Consider the following 22,702-nt stretch of genomic DNA (forward strand, 5'->3'; position numbering starts at 1 on the left):
TGCTTGCAACCTTGGTCCTCATCAAGCCCTCCCCTGGTCTGATAGCACTTGGAACCCACCAGTTTAGCACTTGGTTCCTCAAATGTTCCACAACTGTTTCATGTAGAACCGAAGGTTCCTGGATGAACTCAACAGTCAACTGATTAATATGGGTAAGAGAATGTCTAAAACTGCTACTAAACTAACACTGCGCATAAAAAGAAAAAACTAAACCATGATAATTAAGTGGCTCCTCCTTTAAAATGTCTTGTCATTGTATGCAGGAAGCATAGCAAAGTTGGTAAGACACACAACACTAACTGTTCACTACTCACTTTTCTTCAACCTAAACTACCAGCCAGATTGGCCATTTCTACATTATCTACTGAACACATATACCTGTTAATTTCCAATTTCAAGCCTTTAGTTTTACTACTTCCTCTGCCAGAATTTTCATTTTCTTGCTGTATAAACAAGTCTTTCAAGACACAGCTAAAGAACCACCTTTTCCACAAGGCCTTCCTTCCCAGAGACCAGAGTACACTCTCCCTTATTCTAGGGTTCCTAGGACATGATCAGGAATGGTCTCAGCACTTGTCACTGAGTACTTCCTTGCACTATTTAGATGGCAAAACGAGTCACAATGACTAAACTGAGAGCAACTGAAGGCGCAGAAAGGGAATCTTGCTCTATTCATGAAAGATATTCTTGCCTACAGATGAAGACAAAAGATGCAAACAGAAGGTTATAATACGTAGCCCACAGATCTGTGATCCCACTGACATTATCCACAAAATCTGGTATCAAAAGAATTACATATAGTTTTCTGATGAGAGGAACCATAATTTTTGATCAGATGGCTAAAGAGTGACACTAAAAAGGTTAAGTTCTGATCCAAGAAGTAACTTCCTGGGTATTATACAGTAATAGTATATGATTGGATATTACATAGTAATATAATTGTAATTTTCCAGTAATATCCAGTAACTTTCTTGGGTATTATATGCTAGATCTAAAGGACACATGTATTAGAAAACATAGTAGGCCTCAAAGACTAGCCTCCAAACCTCTTGAAAGGATAGTTTCAAATTTTAATATTGGGAAGTATATTAGATACAGGGATACACTAATATGTTATAATCGGAATAGGGAAATGTCCCCTGAAAATTTGGTTTGCTAAAGCAATGCAGAGGACACAGAGGGAATACGGTCCAGTCGCTGCCCTGAAAAAGCTCACAATCTAGCAAGGGCTATTAGACAAGTAATCAACACAAGGCAGAACAAAATAACGCCTTTTCTTAAAGAAGACACAAAGTACTACAGAGTTCAAAGGAGACAGACATGACAAGTTTTTGGTTTGGATATCAAGAAAGCAAGGCTAATCTGTCATGGAATTAAGTTTTAAAAAAAAAAAAAAAGCAAGGCAAAAGTGCTAAACCTTGAAAATTGAGATGGATTTAAACTAGAAATGGAAAATGAAATAAAATGAGATGAAAAGCAAAGGGTATGAAAGGATGGAGGGATAAAATGTAAGAAACAAACACCAATTTCCCATAGAAAAAGGAACCTTCCTTCTTAACAACTACTAGCTGTCATACATGAGCCTCAGGGAAGTTGAGGATCTTGAAGATACTTCAAGTCTTAGGCCAATGGTCCCCAGGTATGCTATTAGGCCACCCAGTACAAGAATATGTAAAACGCTCTACTCAGAAAAGCAAGCCATGGGATAAAACAACTATCACATAACAGTGGTATATCTGTGTAAAACTATGTTGCAGTAACCAAGATACGTATGGAAAACCTGAACCCAACAACAAATTAACTTTCAAAATAATGTCTATTTTCAAAAACTGCTGAAATGGGATACATGATAAAGGCATCCTTGGTATATTCCTGAATAAGTGATTGCTTTGATATAATCATGCTAGCTACTTGCAAGTATGCAAAAGTACATTTCTGTTCAAGTTCTAATAATTGTCCAGCCTTCAAAAACATTGGTAAAATTATTTTGAAACAAGAGATCAATAATCAAAAAAGAATCCCAACTCTGATTATAAAGTAATGAACAATTAAATGAAAGAACTAGATTTTTGTTCTTAAGAGATTTGAAACAAACTCTTCTTAAATAACATGGACAGGGTTAGATTGGGTTAGATAGGAAATGGAAGCTAAGAATCAAAAATGACCATAAGGAAGAGAAAAGGTACCAAAAAATCAATTCTTATGGGGAGCTAGACATACATATTGGAGACTACAGGGAGAACAGCGTACACTTTAGTTTACTTGCTGGAAAAAAGAATTTTTCAATTAAATCTTATATAAATATGCACATTCACATCATCCCCTCAAGGGATTTCTTTTGGTAAACTATTTATGGTTATCAATCAAAAGCCATTTAATATCAACTACTGAAATAATGGCTAAAGGAACAACATGGTATAACTAATCTGCAAAGACCATAAGCAAATTTCCCCATAGATACAGAATTTCTAAACTTATGAGATTCTAACCTTCCAATCCTAGAAGTCTGTTTATGAACCAGTCCAAAACTAAGCAAATAACAGAAATTCATAGTCCATCAAACTGTATCTGCGACAAGGGAGAACTTGTAGTACTTAACAAGACCAGGAAACTACCTGCCCTCTTTTTATAATCCAAACAGCCAATTTTCCTTTAAAAAAAATTAAACAAAAGCATCAAATAACCCTGGATTTAGTCCTACACTATGCTTTTCAAAAACAGAACGCTCACATACAAAATTTTCCAGAGACTTATGAATAAAGAGCCAAGTAATTTCACTGTACATTTAGTACTGAGTGGTGTGTGTGTGTGTGTGTGTGTGTGTGTGTCTGTGTGTTGGGGGGGTGGGGTATGTGTGTATGTTTTCCCCTAATCATATTCTAGCTCTTTTTCATCTATGTTTTCTGGGATAAATCATTAAATTAAAAGACATAACTGATAAGATGACTGGGCACTACAGTCCTGACAATGGTAGATAGTAGAGTTTACTATTTTAAAAACAAAGCAAACTGAAAGCATCACAACCACATATATCTTCAGAGAGATTAATTTAGCATCCAAGAGGGTTGTGTTATAAGAGTTAGCACAACCTCACTATTCCCCAGGTGTTGGGGACAGACTAGAACCAAAGGAAGTACAGAGCAAGGTGGTCTCTTGCCTCAGCATGGTGACGAGCTTCATGAGGAGAAAGACATAGACGCTTTGTAAACCAACGTCACTACTAGGTTAATAACAGCTGGCTATGGATAGCCTAAAATAATGCCACCCTTCCCCCATCCCCCCTTCCTTAGTTACTTGAACAAAGTGCTGGTTGGAGGGAGAGCAGAGAGGGTGACAGAGACACACACAGTACCTGTTGTTGAGAATTGTAGTCAAAAAGTCCCACAGTTGCTGCTGCTGAGTCCACAGGTACCTGCGTGCCTGAATAATCAAATTGAAGAGGCTCCATGCCCACATGTTCCATAGGGTCCAAAGGGACACTCTGGGACTCCATGTTGGAGAAATCCTCCACAGGCTTGGCACCATTGGTGCTGGTCAGCTGGGCTAAGCCCTCAGAACCATTCTGGTTTGGACCCAGAAGATCCACTTCATTAGCAGAGTTCTGGCAATTACCAGGGGTACGGCTAAACAGAGAAAGTAAAGGGCATTAAACCTTATTTTGAGTGGGGAGGGACACTACAGCAACCCAAGTTTAAGGACAATGTCCTTGCTATAACTCATTATCAATAGTATTTAAAACTACTTCTATAAAATAACCAGAGATCCTTTATGGTGCGTATGGGATTATATCCTCTAAAAATGATTCTTCTATTGCTTGCTTTTCCACATAACCCTCCCCTTAAATTCACATTAACTGCTATTTAATGATAATCCTTTTACCAAGGAGTCCAGAGTTGATAAACACTGGATGAACTGGGAAATTCACTGCCTATGGCATCCATGAAAACAGAGATCTCAAAATTTAGGTTGCAAAATATGCCCCCCAAAGCAACATCTACTCTTTAAATATAGTTTAAATTTTTCCAATGGAAAAATTCAGTTTCCAGGGGAAATTCCATATCTCAGAATGATCCTAATAAAAATGTTTTACATATTATTGGTATTACTGGCAAACACTAAAACTATTTCCCCTTCTAAGAAACCAGAAGCAGCAGATCATTTAAAAGTTGTACAAAATAAATTCATTAGGATATGCCCCTGCTAAGGAGACAATTCTAAAACTTAAAAGTAATGTGAGGATATAATTTATCATCTAAACCAGGACACTCCTAAGAGTAAAAAAGGGCAATGTTGATAATTATCCTGGGACACAGGTATAAAAAAAAGTACTATTCTGGGTAGCCCAGAATATATCATCACCTTATGTAAAAGGATTGCAAGATTATATGATCCAAAATAAGATTAATATGTATTATTATATTATACACAGGGGAGGGTATTCTGTGGCTACATTCAATGCCCTTCATCCCTAAAAATCCTGTAGCTGGTACATATTAAAGGTATTGTCATATTCCTTCTCTCTCTTCACTCACTCACACACACATGCATGCACACACACAAACAATGCAACACACCACACCACCACCACCTGCCCTCTATTAAATATCACAAAATACAGCTACAGGCTGCTGGAGATTTAGGGTGAGAGGCCACCTGAACTCATCTGAAAGACCTTAGGTAGTATTTTTTCCCTGTGCCTCAAATATCTTCCAAAGATTGTAGTTCCTTACACATGCAAGATACAAAAATTACGTTACGAATACTAAACAACCAAAACTTGTTCTACAAATGATGCAAATACATTTTAATTTTGGCTTTGGTAGATATTAGGATAAGAAGGGTAGATGTGTGGGTAGGTGTGTACACATACATACACACACATAAGCTTTAAACTGACATTAAAATTATTCAAAATTTAAAATTCTCTCTGTATATTACTGAACAAGGATTTTAATAGATTTTTTTATTAAGAGACAGGGTCTAGCTATGTTGTCCAGGCTGGTCTGGAACTCCTGGGCTCAAGCAATCCTCCAGTCTCAGCCTCCCAAGTAGCTGGGACTATTTGGCGTGTGCCACCACACCTGGCTAAACTATAAACCATAACTAAAGGTCACCTACATAAATGAAAAATACTTGCCAACTGTGGAAGACAAATACGCATTATTTTAATATTGTATGTATTATGAGGTAAACCTGCAAATCAATCATGACCAGAGATGGGATAAGAGGCATCCATGGAAGGGATATGATTAAGAACAAGTCATTTAAGCTGCATCTCTGGTACTTCAAAACGAAGAAAATGATACCCGACCCACCTTCCTCAAAAGGAGCATATGAGACTCAAATGAGATAATGCACAAGTTTTCCACTGTTTTTCCCCTCTAACATAGCAGAGGGATATAACACACTTCCATTAGTAACCATGGCTCTCTAATATAGTGATTTGGGAGACTCTTAAGAAAAGTTCCAAGCCATCTATCCCAGGTGATTTTGGTATTTGAGAATCACTGAAATGATCTTTTCTGGTATCATTCTGCAAATTCTAGAGCTCTATACAAATGCAAAATCTAGCATTTTGGCAACACATCAGGCATTGGCAACTTTTAGAGAATTACACCTTATCAGTTAATTTACAATCCTTGTAGCATGGGCTAAACTAGATCAAATTATTTAAGGGGGGTGGGGAGGGAGTGATAAGACTAAAATCAAAATAAAACTAAACCAAAACAAACAAAAACCCATAGCCCGCATTCAAAAATCAGAAGTGTAAAACATACAAACCTAAAATCTTTGACGTCTGCATCAATCCCATTCTGCACTGGTAAACCATTGGTCTTGTCCATCACATCACCCTCCTCCTTCAAATCTCCTAGCTTATCTCCATCAAACGTACCCTTGTTCTTCTTTTCACCTTTGTCGTTTTCATCACTGTCTGCATCCCTTGGGCCCTGTTTAAAAAATAGCTTCAGCTTCACTAATCATCATCAACTATTAGAGTGGGCAACCGCTGTGGACACCAGACTACACTAGAAGCTAATTAGAACAGGATAGTGTCGTGCCCTTTCAGACATTACAATCTAATTAACGAACAACACAGAGGCAGGAACACTGCAGAAAAGTCTTGCCAAATGGGGAAGACAGACATACATTCATGTTACAGAGTTTAGGACAGTCTTACCATACCCAATGTCCCACCACCCCATTTTTTTTCCTTTCTATCCAAAGCCCAGCCGAAACTTCGTGCCTCGTAGTCCCACTTCTCTATTCTTAAATCTAACACTATATAACAGTATGACTCCTAATAAGCCCCAGGTATGGTGGCCAATAGCATAGAATGAGTGTATTAAGTCCATAAAAAGAACTTCACACTTCCCTACTGTCTATGTAAATTTCTCCCTGGCTTCCAATTATTGAGCTAAGAGTGGTCTGACATCATTCCAACTCAAATCATGCTATACTTGATCGTGGAATATATGCCCTGCCAATCTGCACCACCTCCCAATTCCACCCTGTAAGCCTCACAGCTTATATATCAACAATTCACCAATGATCCTTAACTTTAATGCCTCAAAACAAGTTAAATCTAACTGTGCGATTCTTTCACGAAAAGTACCCTAATTACTATTCACATGCTGTCTTCTATCACCTGCCTGTCCCAAAGCAGATTATTCAAGAGATATAAGTGGCAGTATACTAAATTGAAACATCTGATGCAAAATTTAACTCTGAAGTGTTTCAAATTTCAAAGTTTGACACACTGAGCCTAAAAGAATTGATCTGGTGCCAGACATGTTTACACCCTGCCCTCTAAGGAATTAAGCCTGTTTCCTCCTACCAACATCCTAAATTAAGCCCTAGATATATAAAGCAAATGTACCTTGATTTCCAAAAGGAAGTATTTGGTATGGTGACTTGACATGGTAGAGACTTGCAGAACCTTATACCAAAGGGCGAGTTTAACCTTTGCTTTTGTACAACTATGGGGAGGCAGCCTTGCTTTCTCCCACCATTGACTCCTGGTTTAAGAAAGAGAAATGCACACGGACCAAGAGAAAGTTCCTGGTACAAGGAAAGATCCAATCAATAAAAGATGAGAGCTGCTGCACAGCATTTCCAGTCATCAAAACCAAACTTCAAGGGGAGGAGAATCTATAATGGGGGACAGAGCAGCAGACGCTGAGTGGTGGACAAACTGAACGTGGATAGACCTGCAGATGCAAAACCAATAGATGTTCCCAGGGCAGTTTCTAGCGATCATTGGTCCTGAAAAGGGTGACCCTGTGGACCTTGACTAACATTCTTAAACCTTGCAACTACTAGTTCAGACCCCACTTTACTTTTAAAGTCATTATCTGTTCAAATGTGGTACAGAAAAGAAAGACTTCTTGAATAACATGAAAAAAGGAACATATATGACAAGAAACTGAGAAAGGATATACAACTTAGCTTCATGTGGCATCAAGACAGTAAATCACAGCTTTGGCAGCCACTGAGATGTGCCTTTCAGAGCAGAATCTTTAAAGTATGGGCTGTTATTGATTCAAAAGGACTGAATGATAGCCAATTAAGCACCACCTTCAGATTCCCCAAAGCAGAGATTGGAATAGGACAGAGTTCTAAAGGTAAAATGATCTTTCAAAATATCCAGAGGCAATAGCTTCCTCCACACAAAGGTAAAACTGACAGAAGCGGTATATTTGTTTTTATATCCCTACCACTAAATATAGCATCTGGCAGAAGTTCAATAAATATGATGAAAAAAATTAAAAAGAGCAAAAAATCCTACAAAACTGAACTGCTAAAATCAGAAAGATCTGCCTGCTGCCTTTATTATTATCGAATAAGAGTCCAGGAGGTGCTAATATGGTCTAAATGACAAACAACTCTCCCGGAATCAGAAACCATTAATGTCAACAGCAAATGAGCGTAACAAGGATCATCCCACTGTCACGCCTAAGCAATCTTCCACAATCACTGGCTCAGGAACAACAGTTTGGCTTCAGCTTCTCACAAGAAGTTCAGAAGGTTTGCAGGTAAAATTGGAAAGAAAATATGATAAAGCAGCAGCAGAAAGAGTCAACAAAAAGCAAGAACACTGGTGGCAGGGGATACTCACTAAGTCAGATCAATGCTCTGCATTCTTTCCTCAGTGACCCTTTGCTGTGATCCTCTGCATTCTTTCCTCAGTGACACAGGCTTCCTGAGTACCTGTCCAGCCCACCTCCATGCTGGCTGCTCTGGCCTGAAAACCTGGCTACTAATAGTTATATTCTCAACTATACTGTCAAGGGCTAGATTTTCAAATATTTCCCTGCAGCAGACTGATTTCAACCAATATTGTACGTCCATCGCTCCAAAATATTACTACCTGGTATTCTACTCTGAATAAGCTACTGATGCTTAAGCAGAACAGTAGATTCCTTCTATTGGAGCCCAAGGGAGGTGTCTACTTCTTCATCTGGATGGCTATCATGAGTGTTTTCATTTTGTAGAAATTCATGAAGATTACCATTTATGACATATTTTTCTGTACATAGGTCATATTTCTGTAGCAAGTTTACTTAAAAAATTCAATAAATCTACACTGATCCTCAGTAAAAATGGTTGGCAGAAGTTTGAATGAAACCAAGAGCACAAGTGGGAAAATACCCTGTCAGAAGTTTGTTTCTAAAACACAGTATTGGGTTGGGGATAATAAAAATGGTTTCTTAGAAATGTGAAGACCATAGAGAAAACAGAAAAGGAGTAATAAAAGGACTATTAAGTTTTATGGGATTTTTACGTTTTTAAAAACTTTTAAATAAGGTACTCATAGCTATGTAGGCTTTAAGAAAGTACTGACACAAGTGACACAGAACCTACATTCTATCTCAACTGCTAACACTTACTGGTCACATGACTTTGGACAGGTCATTTAATCTGAGTCTTAGTTTACCCATCTATAAAAGATTGTTTAAAACAGTAATTGTTTAAAACAATTATTGTTTAAAACAATTATGAATATCCATGAAATCATGCATGTATAATAAAAGTTTTATAAAGTATAAGCCATTGTATACAAATGTAACATAATACTAGCAATAAAAAAACTCACTAGGATGGTATTTCTTATGTAACACTATGTAGGGCATTCAAGATTTAAAAATCTTAAAATGCCCCAATTAAGTGCTTTAACTCTCAAATACAAGCGTACAGCTACTATAGCCCTCTCAGGGGCACTGTTATTTGCACAATACTGTGGTTCTATGGTTAGGGTTGGGCATCACAATCTTTTTCAAATTTTCAGGTGTCTGGGCCCACTCCCTGCCCTAGAGATTCTGATTTCATTGGTCTGTAGAGGCTCCTGCATATGTTACAAAAAGTTCCCCCAATAGCTCTGATAAGCACCCACAATTAAGAATCAATATACATAAGTCCAACGTAAGCCATCAGAAAGGCAGGGTTTGTGTTCTGCTTTTTGTCCACGAATCATCTAGTAAGTAATCGTACTGGAAAAGCCTATCAGCTAAATGAATGAAAAAATAAAGGATTAACAGTATCTTTTTATTATGGGCTTCCTTTAGATCAATGTTAACCCAAAGCTGTCAGCCCAAATACAAGCTTAAGTGGTGTGCTCAAAATGCAAGTGGTCAAGCCCACCCAAAATGTCAAGAGTAGGACCAAGATGGGTGCTGAGAGATCCCAGATCTGTACAGAGGTGAAGGAGTATGTTCCACTCCTAGATATCAAAGAACCGGGAGAGGAACAGACTCAGGTAGAAGAACCGCATTATTGAGATCAGTGCCCATGCACTATGGCTCAGCTTCCTCTAAAGACTCACATAAAGGGAGGAATACTTCCAAATATATCTAATAATTCTGAATGAAGTCAGAAGAATTAGGATTTAATTCCTCCTCTTACTGCATGCAGTCATCTTAGAACAAAGCTCCATATGACAGAAATCACATTCAATGAGACTAGGAATTTTCCTCCCTTATTTCTAAGAGGAGTATTTTGTATATCTGCTTAACATAATCAGTCAAAAAAACGTAACATTAACTAAAATATTAATTTCTCCTGCACACACTTATTGGCTTTTCACAAAATTCCACGAAAATGAAATGTCAAATTCCTTCAAAGTGCAACAACTTATAGCACTGCTGGTAATAAGAAAAATTTTAGCTATCAAAAAATAAGAGTAGGCTGGGCACGGAGGCTCACACCTATAATCCTAGCAATCTGGGAGGCCGAGGCAGGAGGATCGCTTCAGCTGAGGAGTTAGAGACCAGCCTGAGCTCTGAGCAACAGTAAGACCCTGTCTCTACTAAAAATAGAAAAAATTAACTGGGCATGGTGTTACACTCCTGTAGTCCCAGCTACTCGGGAGGCTGAGGCAGGAGGACCGCTTGAGCCCGTAAGTTTGAAGCTGCAGGCAACAGAATGAGACAGTCTCAAAAAAAAAAAAGAAAGAAAAAAAAGAAAGAAAGAAAGAAAGGAAAAGAAAAGAAAAGAAAAGAGAAAAAGAAAAATTATGTAAGTAAAAGTTTTAAACTACTAGCCATTTGAAATAATCTTTTAAATTTAACACATTAAATATGATCCTTTTATGAGGAACACCCCTCCTTTAAAAAAGCAAGTATAGCATATATAGCTAAGAAAACAATATAGCTAAGAATTGAAATTAGAATGGAATTTGAATCCAGGCTCCCCATTTCCCCTCTAAAGCTCATTTTTCTCATCTATGAATTAATAGAGACAACAATATCTACCTCAAAGGGTTGTTTCAAGGATTAAATAAGGCAATTCATGAAAGTACAATTCTTTTGTTAAAAAAATTCTTAAAAGCATTTTATCCAATTTTCACATTTTTTTTCCATTGCCTTTTTCACAGCAGCAACCTCCCTCACACTCCCACTTCCTCCCCAAGGCTTAAAAATTGCAAGACATCTTATGTTTTCCCCCCTAGGAAACTGTTATGATTCTAATCATTATATCCTTTGTCCAGCTGATTTTTCTGAGATATGTGTATGGAATCAAGCCACCACCAACTATTACCTTTCATCAAATCTGAGATACCATCAATTATAAGATATACCATCATTTTATGGGCCACTAAAACAGAAACACTGCAATTAAACTATGACATACTATCATTTGAAAGATGCATCCCAATTTCAAAATGAACAAAAGTAGGGATGTGTATATTTTAGAACATGGTATACACTAAGCACTTTGTGGATAACTGTCACCCAATTCCTAATGCATAGAGAAAAATAAGAGCTCCTCTCTGCTTTGGTGACCATCAGATCCAGGAGGTAGGGGGAAACATATCTTAAACATGGAGAATGGTGTTTGTTTTTATTATAGAGATGAAGACCCCCCCCAAAAAAAAAGATTTCTGTGAGATTTTTTAAGCCATCTAGTTAGTGTCTAAAAAATTGACACTACAAAGCAGAACGTGTAGACTTCCTGCTTAAGGGAAACCCAAAACTGAAGGGGTTCTAACCTACAGATAAGTTTCTAATAGCCTCCTTATGATTTATTCTTCAAAGGAAACTATGTCTTACAGTAGTGCTTATCAAACTTTAATATGCATACAAATCACCAGGGGGAGTCTTGTCAAAAATGCTGGTTTTGATTCAGTAAGTCTGGGATAGAGACTGAGATTCTGTATTTCTAATAAGCTCCTAAGTGACACTAACGTTACTAGTCTACTGACTTTGAGGGGCAAGAATTTTCATATTTATTATACAGCTACACAAATTAGACTTGTTGAGAGTTTTGATTACCCCCACTTTGTAGATGAGGAAATTAAGGTCCAATTGAGACTTAAACCCTTGACTATTATCTGCATTACACTGTAAAAACTTTTTAAACAAAAATCAATTAAAGTAGCACTAGTTACCTCAAATAAATACAGTAAAGCCTAGAAAGACAAGTCATCAAATTTTGTGGCCCAAATGAATTGCTATGAAATGTTACACATCCTCCAGGTCAGAAAGCAGTCACTCTCCACAGAACAAATTTTTCCTAAAAATCTTTCTCCTGCAAGGTTAAGGTGGTTTTCACCCTAATCAAAGTTTGGAGTGGTATTCTCATTTCCCTGAGCACCATAAACTAGCAAGGAAGAAATTATGATCCACTTTTCTGACGAGCTAGACTTCAACGTGTTTAAAGATGATCAGCAGGTACTCCAGAAGACCAACAGCAGTGTCCTTAGATGGGCAATTTCACCCATAGGCCTCAAAAATACAGCCAGTAGTTACATCTGATTTTGTAACCACTATGAACTATAGGGGTGAGGGTGGGGGGTAGTGGGGGTACCTGTCTTATTCCAGGAATAAATAAAATAAAGGATAGAAAAAGAAAGAAAAATAAAAGACTTAACTGATTTTCTGAGTTTTCCTATTATTCCGAAAACTGCTACCCCTAAAGGGATTCATACATGGAATACTACCAAAAATTTACAGTGGGTTCTAAGAAAAAAATACAGTTGTCAGATTCTGCCAGCCTGAAAGTATTCTTATCACAGAAGCCAAAACTACTAAACTGAATCCATTTGAACAAAGTGAACTCAAGAAGGCAGGGACGCTAGACAAAGATTTAAAGAGCTTCATTCAAGCTGTAACCAAGAAACCTCACTTAAAATGGAAAACCACTATAGAAAGAGATTACTTTTCTCTGAACCATCCTTACCTGCAAAGTTAAAATCTGGATTATCTGTTGTCAGCGTATGAGAATGACCTGTTAGTACTTGCTTTGAGGTCTACAATCACTATGCCATGAGAGATGATGTTTTCAGGTCTCAGGGGATTAAAACGAGGCTTAGAGGAAGTAATGTTTTGGTACAGACAACCAAAAGTAAAGTACCACCTATTTTAAAATAATTTTAGAACAATTACCTACAAGAAGCAGATATCTTCTTTGTTCTCTGAACTCAATACTTTGAATAACAGACTAGATTTAAAAAGAAAACGCTCACCTTTTTCAAGAAGATGCATGCATACCATGACAACCACAAAGTGATTCAGGTTTCCATGAACAGAGCTTTGGTCAGGTGTCATCCTAACCAACAGGTAGAGCAAAGGCAGGTTAGGTATAAGATTAACAGGATATAACCACAAAGCTGACAAGCAGTTCACTGATTCTCAGCCCTCCATCCACCAGAAGACTGTACATGCCAACATGTGACTTGGTGTCACCGGATAGTCCTCCTGTGTCACTCTATAGATGCAACTCAAGTCAAAATATGGGATAACATTTCATTAGCCACAACCTTCATTCTGAAAAGAAGCTAGAACACAGATTTGGAGAATGTTCATTTATCTTCATGTATACCTCAGAAGCTGAGTAAATTATCTAATTGTTAAGAGTCCAATTTTCGGACCTCATCTATCTATCCTGAGGTCTTAACTTCCATTCTGGTCACAACACTTTTGTAAAAGAGCTAAAAAATCATGAGTCTCTCAAGAGAACTAAAGATGGAACTCACCTTTACAAAATACAAGATTTTTTATTTTGACAAAACAAGCAGCTTTTGTCATAAAAATAATTGTCTAATGAAATGATTGCTTAAAAAGAGGAAAACAATAGGTAAAAATAGAAATAATTTAGTCCCACCATTTTATCTTTCTCCTAATTCCAATTATTTTTCTGCCTCCCACAGACTTCAAAGTAACCATACACATGCCTCCTTGGCTAATGCTAATGCCCAAGAATCAGAAACAGGTCACACACAACGTAAGTCACAACTAGAGTCACAGGTTCCAGTTCACCACAGTAGCAACTTACTAAAGCACAATACTAATTCCTTTCCTCCAATAAATGACAAGTTACAGGCAATGTTTAGAAGGCAGCAATTCTGAAGAGTAATCTATGCTCCTAAGTGAGGAAAAGTGAGGAAGACAGAAAAAGAGGTGAGCTGGAGATAGGGTGAAAAAAGAAAAGTAACTCCATTCTTCCTATGAGACAACAGGCAAACAATAATTTGGCCTGATCCCTCTCCTCACATCCAAAGGGTGGATCTTGTTCTTCCCAAGCAGCCCCTTGGGAAGGTTCAAGCAAAAGAAGCCATTTCTTATCTGTTTCACAAGCTACTAAACCTGACCTAAGTTTCTGCAGGGTCAAAAGACCCAGAAACAATCAGGTCAGTTTTAATGGCTAGTACTCAAGAACTGTACTTGACACTTGAGTAAGCTACACCAAAAATGAACTACTATTACTCTAAAGAAGTTTAAAGCAGATTAGGCAAAACAAGACCTAGTCTCTGATACTTAGCAACAGATGTATGACAATAAAAATACTGAGCAACAAACGCTGTAAGATAAAGGAAGTAAGACAGTTATGGAGGCAAAAGTATTAATATAATGGGGGGAATGTCTCTTACATGATTGCTAGCAGGTAGTATTTAGCCTACAATGACTTCAGAGAGAAAGATCTTTAAAAAGATACAAAACAAGTTGAGTCAGGAGAAAAGGAGGGAAGACAGATTCAAGGTGCCTTTCATGGCCTTCTAGTTGTGACTTGGAAACCAGTCACAGAATACAAAATGGGAACGACTCAAATGGAAATGTATCTTAAGACTTTCAGATCTAGAAAATCAATGATATAAAGAAACAGTTTTCAGAAGGCTATCAAAGATGCCTGAGGAAGACTGCTTAAGATTTAAAAGGGAAGAGGCTGTAGACACAGAGGCTGCTTTGACTGCAATTTAGCATCAGAGAGGTCAACGATGATGGAAAAAAAAAAAAAAAACAAAGCAGGTAAAGAATTTCCAGCTTCCTGACAGGTATGAGAAGCAAAGCTAAAGAAGGGCCAAAGATGACTCTATAATTAAAGTCTAGCTAACAATCAAGAATAATCCTGTATATCAGATTCATTTTAAAGTTTCTTGGGTATTGGCAAATCACTGCACTCAAATCTGAAATTCCCTATTGACACCCCAAATTCAGCTTTTTTTTAAAAAAATCCCTTTTTTTGGTTTTAAACTAAAAATGGTGTTTTCTTATAGACCAATGAACCCTGATGTAGATTTCAGTTCTTACCTCACATTATTATCAATGTGTCCCCAAAAAAGCATTATTTCTCTATTTTTAAAAAGTTTAGTTTATACTCCTACTATGTTTGCTGAGCTCTATTTACACTAAAAGTGTTTTAAAATACTCTGTAATTAGTGCTGTGAGTATCTAAGGAAACTAAACAGGCATGTTTTGCTTTAGGGGGAAAAAAAGAGAGAGAGATACATAGGAACAAGTTCCTCAAGCCAACTTACAAATCCTCCTTTTCTTAGACAGGAATCGCCCGGGGATGAGCTCAACACATACTCCACCATGCTAACGCCTAGTCCCCCACTCTCCGATCGTGGGGACAGTACAGAATTGACCTCACTGTTCACATGGAAACTCTGACCAGGTCTTCTCTGCACCATGATTGGCTGGGAAACTGAATGATCTACAAAAAAGATACACAAGCATGATACAGTGCAGCCAGAGGCTCAAACAAATTATGAGTGATGTCTCATGGATAAACCAATGACTGGGAATCGGGAAACCTGCCGTGATCAGTTGAGCCAAAACCTCCTATTGTGTGTCTTTCCCTAAGTATGACATTCAACATAAGCTAAGGAAACGGAACACACCCCTCATGTATATCCAGGAAAGCAGAGAAATACAGCAGTTCACATAACTGGTTTATCCAACTAAGTGGATAAAATAATGTTTACTCCTTTCAAATAGCAGGACTTCTTTTTAAAATATTTTATTGATAATATTACTAAAACAAAATATGACTTTACTGCCCTTTTTAAAAACAGCAATATAATTTGGTTTTTTTCCTGATGACTCAATGTCATCATGAGGTTCTGTTCTTACACTGTACTGTAACACAGCACATCAGCTTTTGGGGTTTTTCTGTCTCCTTCCTCCCTATCATCTGTCGCTTCTTTCTGCTGTCAGTGTGTCTGCCTCTACAAGTTCTCCCCATCCCTCTTCATGGGTAGTCTGTCAAAAGAATGTCCATGCCCAGTGACTTGATTTGGTCCCAATCACATTTAAAGATAGATTATCCCATACACGATACACAGGGGAAAGGGAAAAAAAAGAAACATGAACTTCAAATGGCAGGTGTGAGTTTTCTAATTCCAAGTGTGCTGACAGCAGTACCGAACAAAAAGTTAAGCTCAAATTATGGTCATTTCAAATAAGACCATTCCCCTGTGGCTAGCACTTCAAAAAATGTCAAAGATTTGATTTAGTGTTAATTATGTTTTAATAAATTACATCATATAAAAGCTCCTTAATGGCAATTATTCTACAGGACAGGACATTGCTTGACATGTTTATGTCACTGATGTAAAAGTCATGACTTGCCAATTGTTGAGGAAAGGAGCTCTAAGACAGGCATAAATCACAGTACAGATGCTAGATCTAGATTACCTGATGTTCCCCAGGCACTGTCTCGCCATTGATCACCCAGGAATATTCCTTTTGGTCCATCTTTGCTGGATTCATCTGTTTCCCAAAACTTTTTACCTGGCAAGAGCTGCTGCAAATTAAAAATAATAGACGCTTTTAAAGAATTCATAAAGGATGAAAGTACAGCAGTCAACACTTTCTTTTAGACAAGAGTACTAAAGATGCTCATGTGCCCTGAAGGTTTTTAATCAAAGTGTTCCGGCCACACAGCTGTGGTCAGAGCACTACAGTATATTTGGTAAAAGTCACAGAGAGGCAAGGGGGGACACTGATCAAATCACCCAATAAAGGCTCAGTTTAAATATCTAGAATTATTCACTCAACCCATGCCGAGATTTTTAAGGAGGGAGGGAAACTAATATTGATCCAATTAGCTAACTGCTAAGTGGACTCTTACTTAAAAAGTACCTACAACTATTAAAACACTTCTGCCTATATGGGTACCAACTACCATACAAAGTTACTCAAGCTGCAGCATGAACCCAGCTATGAACTTCAGCTATGGAATGCTAGAGGTGAAATTCACTTCCGTTACACACAGAGATTCCATTAACCAAAACACTTCCCAACCACAACATTAACCTACTCCGAGATTTTGGAAAGACAGAAAAACTATTCCACAGATTACTGGGAGGGAAATAAAACCTCCTAACCTCCATTAATTTTAACAATACTTGGTAATGCCATTATAGTGACTTCACAAATCATTCTATGCTTCATAGAAACATAGGCCCTGGCCCTAAACCAATATGAGAACTTTATTCAAGCTTCAACAGAAGAAATGCCAAGTATCCTTCAAGCAAAAGACAGGGTGGTTTTACATGAGATCAAAGCACTAGTGACCAGGGTTAGAAAGTAAAATTCCACTCAAATCCCATCTTTCTTGGTTCTGGTCACCAGCTTTACTCACTAAACGTCCCCTCTCACTTCCTTTTTTCAACTGCTATTACTCAGACAAGAAACTAAGAAGTTTGAGATAATATCTAACCACTGCTTTTGAGCGTAGAAGGGCACACCTAGAGAGCTGAATTTCTCAAAGTAGCACAATGAAAAACCAAAAGCACAAAACATTTGCATTCCTCCTTGACAATAAAGGTTTAACTTTCCAATGTAACCTATAACCCAGTAATAATGTAAGAATAACTAAATTTTGCCCTCATTAAAATAAATCTCGGCTTGCCAAATCTAATTTCTAGGTTTCTCAGCATAATTTTAATCTACCCTTTAAGTATCTCATGGACACAGGTTACCACCAGGACCAAAGCAGTTTCCTGCACACTTTTCTCTTTGGGTCCTAATTTGTCATTTTTTCATCAAAGAAGATCACATTAAAACACACATTTTGGTCTGGCATTTAATTGCACTGACGCCTAAATTCCTTGAAGATGAGCAGTTAAGGGCTCAAGTCTGTCACCTTGAGGGGATTTGGGGGAGGGTAGCATCTCAGGTCTGTCACCTTGGAGGGATTTGGGGGAGGGTGGCCTCTCAGGTCTGTCACCTTGGGGGGATTTGGGGGAGGGTGGGGAGCAGGGTAAAATGGGAGAACACTGAGATCAAAGCTCAGCATTAGACTCAGGAAGCACTGGACTAGACAACTTTGAAGTTCCCATGTGAAATATTACAAACTGCCCTGGGCCTCGTTTTCTTTTTACTGATGAAGGAAATATTTTTCAGATTGCTGTGATGATTAGAGATATTGCTGTTCAGTGCTTAGGACAGTAGGTTCTCAAAAAATGTATTCAATGGCATCACACCTAAGCAAAATAGCTGTCAAATCACAAACAGAAAACTGAAAATTAATGTAAACCATGCCAGGGACAATTCAAGAATTCCTGTTTTTAAACTTTTTTCTCCTTTTAGTCTTGAAAATGCCCTTTCCGAAGATTACAACTAGAATTTCCTTCCCCATTGGTTGTGCCCTTTCCAACTAAAATTCAGATTTTCTCCAGTATTTTGTAGAGAATGACAGCAAACAGAAGTCCACATTAACTACTCCTTTGTGTATCAGAAGAAAGAATATCAGCACAAGGGTCACCGCACTTGTTGGTTAATTTTATGTTCCACGTGATAGTGTTAAGAGAGCAAAGGTGATCAAAACCATTCTTGCCCTTTAATATTTCTAAATGTTCATCCCTCTTCACAGAAATTTGTAAATATTTATTCAAAACTCAGGGAACAGATTCTTAAAGTACCAGCGTCCATATGCAAATATAGCCTTGTTCTTGCTCATAATTTGTCAAATTGCTTACTGAAAGCCTTTGAGCTCAAGGTTTCAAAAATCAGTTCTGGGATCCTGTCACCTATCACAGTAGCATGCTAGTTGTCATAATGTGCAAAGCCAGCAAAAGGAGGTGAACACATAAGCAAGGTTGTTTCCAGGCTAAATTCCCTCAAAAGGAAATAACACAGCAAACATGAAGCAAAGTGCTAAAAAGTTGAGATTCTACTTCAAAGTAGTAACAGATGCAACAAAGTCTCAAAGGAGTACACACCCAAAAACCAAGCCCCTAGCTCAGACACCAAGAGGCAACCATTTCTCCCACTACTATCAATAAAAATCCTAAATCAATGCTACGAGCAGCCCAAAAATGTACTAGAACTCTGTAAGATTTCACAAAAGCAGCAGTGAGAAGATCAATGAACTGTTATCAATGGAAATGGCAGGGAATTAAAAGACAAGTTTGGAAGAGATAAAGAAAAAGGAGGTGGGAGAAGAGGGTCACAGCATGCCGATGGGAGGGGAAAGTGGAGAGTTGCAAGGGTGCTCCGCAAATTGGGAAGAAAGCACAATATTGAGCCAAGGGACTTGGGAAAAGACAAAAAGCTCTTGAAAGTCTTTGGATCTTACATAGAACCTACCCTTTCTCTCTTTCCTCCTAAAACATACCCATCTACAACTCAACTGTTGTGGCAAGCAGCATCTGAAATGACTACTAAAGATCTTCACCTCCAAGTACTCGTGTCTTTATGTAATCCCTTCCCTTTACTAGGGACTGGACCTAGCAAAGTGCCCTCTAGAAAATAATATAAGGCAAGTAATGGAATGTTACTTTCGAGGTTATGTTACAAAAGGCTATGACTGTCATCTTGCCCTCCTGTTTGTTCGCTTTGATGAAGACAGCTGCTATGTTGTGATATGCCCTGTAGAGAGGTCCACCTGGCAAGGAACCAAGAAAGATCTCTGGACAACAGTTCATTAGAAACTGAGGCCCTCAGCCCAACAAAGAACAGATCCTGACATCAACCACATGAGTAAGCCTGGAAACAGACTCTACCCCAACCACGGTTTTAGATGAATGCACCACAGTTGAAATCTTGACTGCAGCTTGTGACAGATGCTGAAAGAGAGGACCTAGCAAAGCCATGCCTGGGTTCCTGACAGAAACTTTGAGTTTTAAATAATTGTGTTGTTTTAAGCCACTAAACTTTGGAGTGACTGATGCAGCTGTGAATATGTAGAGGTATTTTCGTATATTTGAAACATTTTTTTAGAAGTTTGTCTCCAAGAAAGATTTCTTGTTCCATTTCTAATATTTAGAAGTAAAATGCTTTTTACTAAAAGTAAAATGCTTTTCTGAATTTGGAAAAAATAATTACCTCCATTCCATTTCATGTTCTGCCCTACTTTGTCTTATAGCCTTTCTGTATTAAAAATGACTGGCTTTTTAAACTCTGCAAAATTAAACCTACTTTGACATGTTAAGCACTGGGAATTAGTGGCAATCACTTATATTCAAGAATAAACTAAAATAAAGATACTTTACTGTTCAAATCTGATAATATTAAAAGGAGATAGAAACTACTGAATTATAAAACAAAGTGATGATTTGTTATTCAAGTGCTATTGCAAATTCAGCAGTAACCCCTCTGGAGATAACATCATCTACTGCATTGGCTAAAACACCCTGGTTCACCAACCCTCTGGCATAAAGATCAGGAAGGACCACTTGAGCCACCCTTAAATTCAATCACCAAAATGCAACTAGCCTATGAAAAGATACTTCCTATTTGCCCCATTAAGAACTTAGAAATAAAGATTGTGTTTTCTTCTGGGGGGGAGCAGGGGCGGGAGGCAGGGCAAAAAGCAACAGATCCCAGCAAAGATTTACAAAGTTCGCTTTAAACAAAGATTAAGCAATAAGAAGATTACAAGATTTGACAATTTCAAAGTAAGATAATAGGAATTCAGAATTGGTCCTGCAAAAGCAAAGGAGAGCCAGAGAGTCAGACAGGGAGTATTATTTATTCAGTTAGCACATTTAGGGAGAGGGCATAAGATACACAAACATGTCTATCCCTATAAAAGCAACTGATGCATTAGGTTAGAGAGTAGCCTAATTACAGTAGACAGTAAACACATTCAAGTAATTCCCCTGGCTGCAACTGTGCTTACCCAGCAAACTTCTTGGAAGAATTCGCTTCCTCCTGGAGCCAAGCATGTCACTCACTGAACCCAATTATCCTGTCCATTTGAGAGTTATTATTTCTCCTTAAAAATTAGTAGACCTCATTTTAGTTTTTAGACATTAGTCTATTGTGGTTGGCGGTATCAATCCCGTAATCTACGCATCTCTGAATTAGTGATGAAAGTCCATTTCAAGACCTACAAACTGAGAACCAGGACTTGGGAGGTCCTATGATCCCTAGCAATAAAGACCTTATACTCTTCCTTGTAATGTCCCATTAAATGGGATTCCTAACTGCCCCACCAATAGTGTCTGTCCTCAAATCTTTGGGAGAAAAACACAATTTATCCCACCCTGAACCATAGGTTTGTAAAAGACAAGACTTAAGTAAAGAAATCAGTAAGCTTATCAGTGAGCCCTCTGGAGAACAAGACAGAAAGTTAACCATTTGGGAACTTCTAAATTTTGTCTCAAAACACCTTTTTTCCTTTTCATCTAACAACAACAACAACAAAAACAATACACAATGTCACACTTAACAATCAATCATCTCATCATAAACTTCTGCTAAGAACTCTTTAAATACAATGGAAACAATAAAAAGCTGAGAACATCAAGAACCTCCAGGCTTCTTATTTTAAGAAGGAATAAATACAGTGATGAAACACACATGAATGCTCTAAAACCATTTAAAAAACTGGTTTTAAATCTCATCTGTGTGGATTTAATCTGCCTCAGTTTTCTCACCTACAAAATGGACTACCGTGAACAATAAATGAGATAAAGTACGTAATGACGTAGTATAATGCTAAACTCATAGAAACCACTCAAAGAGTCAGCTGCTAATCTTCTTTAAGAGCACAGTAGTAACGAACAGACATCTCAATACTAATGGTTTGCCAATGAAATAAATACTCCTATGTACTAAACTAGCAGACATGGCGAGCACAGCCAAAACCCAGGTCACTTCAGTACAAATCCCATAAAATTAACAGCCCTAACAAACAAAACCCAAGAACCACAGTGCGGCTTTGCAGAAACTGCAAAGAGGCAAGATGATTATTAAAGCCTGCACTTGTTTGCCCATATCACCACTAATACGTGCATAGGCACGTATCAGTGAGGTTTTCTTATGGTCTCAACACTAAACGGGCCCTCCAACAACTACTCTGTACTCATAAGGAATAAAATATTAGGTAACTGCTTACACACTCAGATAGGCAGCATAGAGCTTTCAGAGCAGAAACTGGGTTTCTTAAGAAGTACTACTCACAGCGATGCTACAACCTTGCAGGCATGATCAGATTTGATCTATTAGCTGGCAGCTCAAACTTCCAACACAAGCTTTAGTTTCACTGCAATGTAGCCAATGCAGGAGTCAAATGCCTGATATTTAACTAGCTGGTAAGACATAGCAAAAAAAAAGGGGGGGGGGTATTAATCTCTTAGTATCTATTTTTATGCCATTCAGTACATTAAAAGAAGTTGACATCAAATCAGAGAAAGGACCTTTCAGAACTGACTGAAATGAAGAAGTGTGATTGGTAACCACTGATAATCACATGTCCTAGTCTGACCTGTGAAAATATGATGTATCTCTCGGAAGTCCCTTCAAAATTTTAACACCCTGGGGGATGTACCTAGCCTGTCCATACCATAGACTGCTGTTGTGAAATCAAGTGAGATAGTACACAAAGTGCTTTCATAAATACTAAGAACTATACTGATAAAAGTTATTACTAAAAACTTCATTTACATTAAAGTTTTACCATACTAAAGTATCTCTTCTGAAAGATCTGGTTTAAAAAACATAAAAGTATAAATTAATATCCTTTATAAGGCTTA

At 37.8% G+C, this 22,702-nt stretch overlaps 1 protein-coding gene across 10 annotated transcripts in view; it reads right to left on the minus strand.

Moving 5' to 3' along the window:
• PUM1 (pumilio RNA binding family member 1) overlaps window positions 1-22,702 on the minus strand; it is a 125,751-nt gene that overhangs the window by 50,335 nt on the left and 52,714 nt on the right. For 6 of the 10 annotated variants that reach the window (XM_069479690.1, XM_069479689.1, XM_069479688.1 and 3 more), the window contains exons 4-7: window positions 16,413-16,521; window positions 15,251-15,429; window positions 5,782-5,948; window positions 3,353-3,623 (exon numbers count right to left, since the gene is read on the minus strand). The exons of 2 other annotated variants lie outside the window; for them this stretch is intronic. In XM_069479690.1, coding sequence (XP_069335791.1) covers window positions 3,353-3,623; window positions 5,782-5,948; window positions 15,251-15,429; window positions 16,413-16,521 — 726 coding nt within the window. The remainder of the gene's footprint in view (window positions 1-3,352; window positions 3,624-5,781; window positions 5,949-15,250; window positions 15,430-16,412; window positions 16,522-22,702) is intronic. 2 more of the 10 variants (XM_069479693.1, XM_069479691.1) reach the window with 1 other exon arrangement.

The sequence above is a fragment of the Eulemur rufifrons genome, chromosome 8, assembly GCF_041146395.1.
Source record: "Eulemur rufifrons isolate Redbay chromosome 8, OSU_ERuf_1, whole genome shotgun sequence".
Classification (NCBI taxonomy): domain Eukaryota; kingdom Metazoa; phylum Chordata; class Mammalia; order Primates; family Lemuridae; genus Eulemur; species Eulemur rufifrons.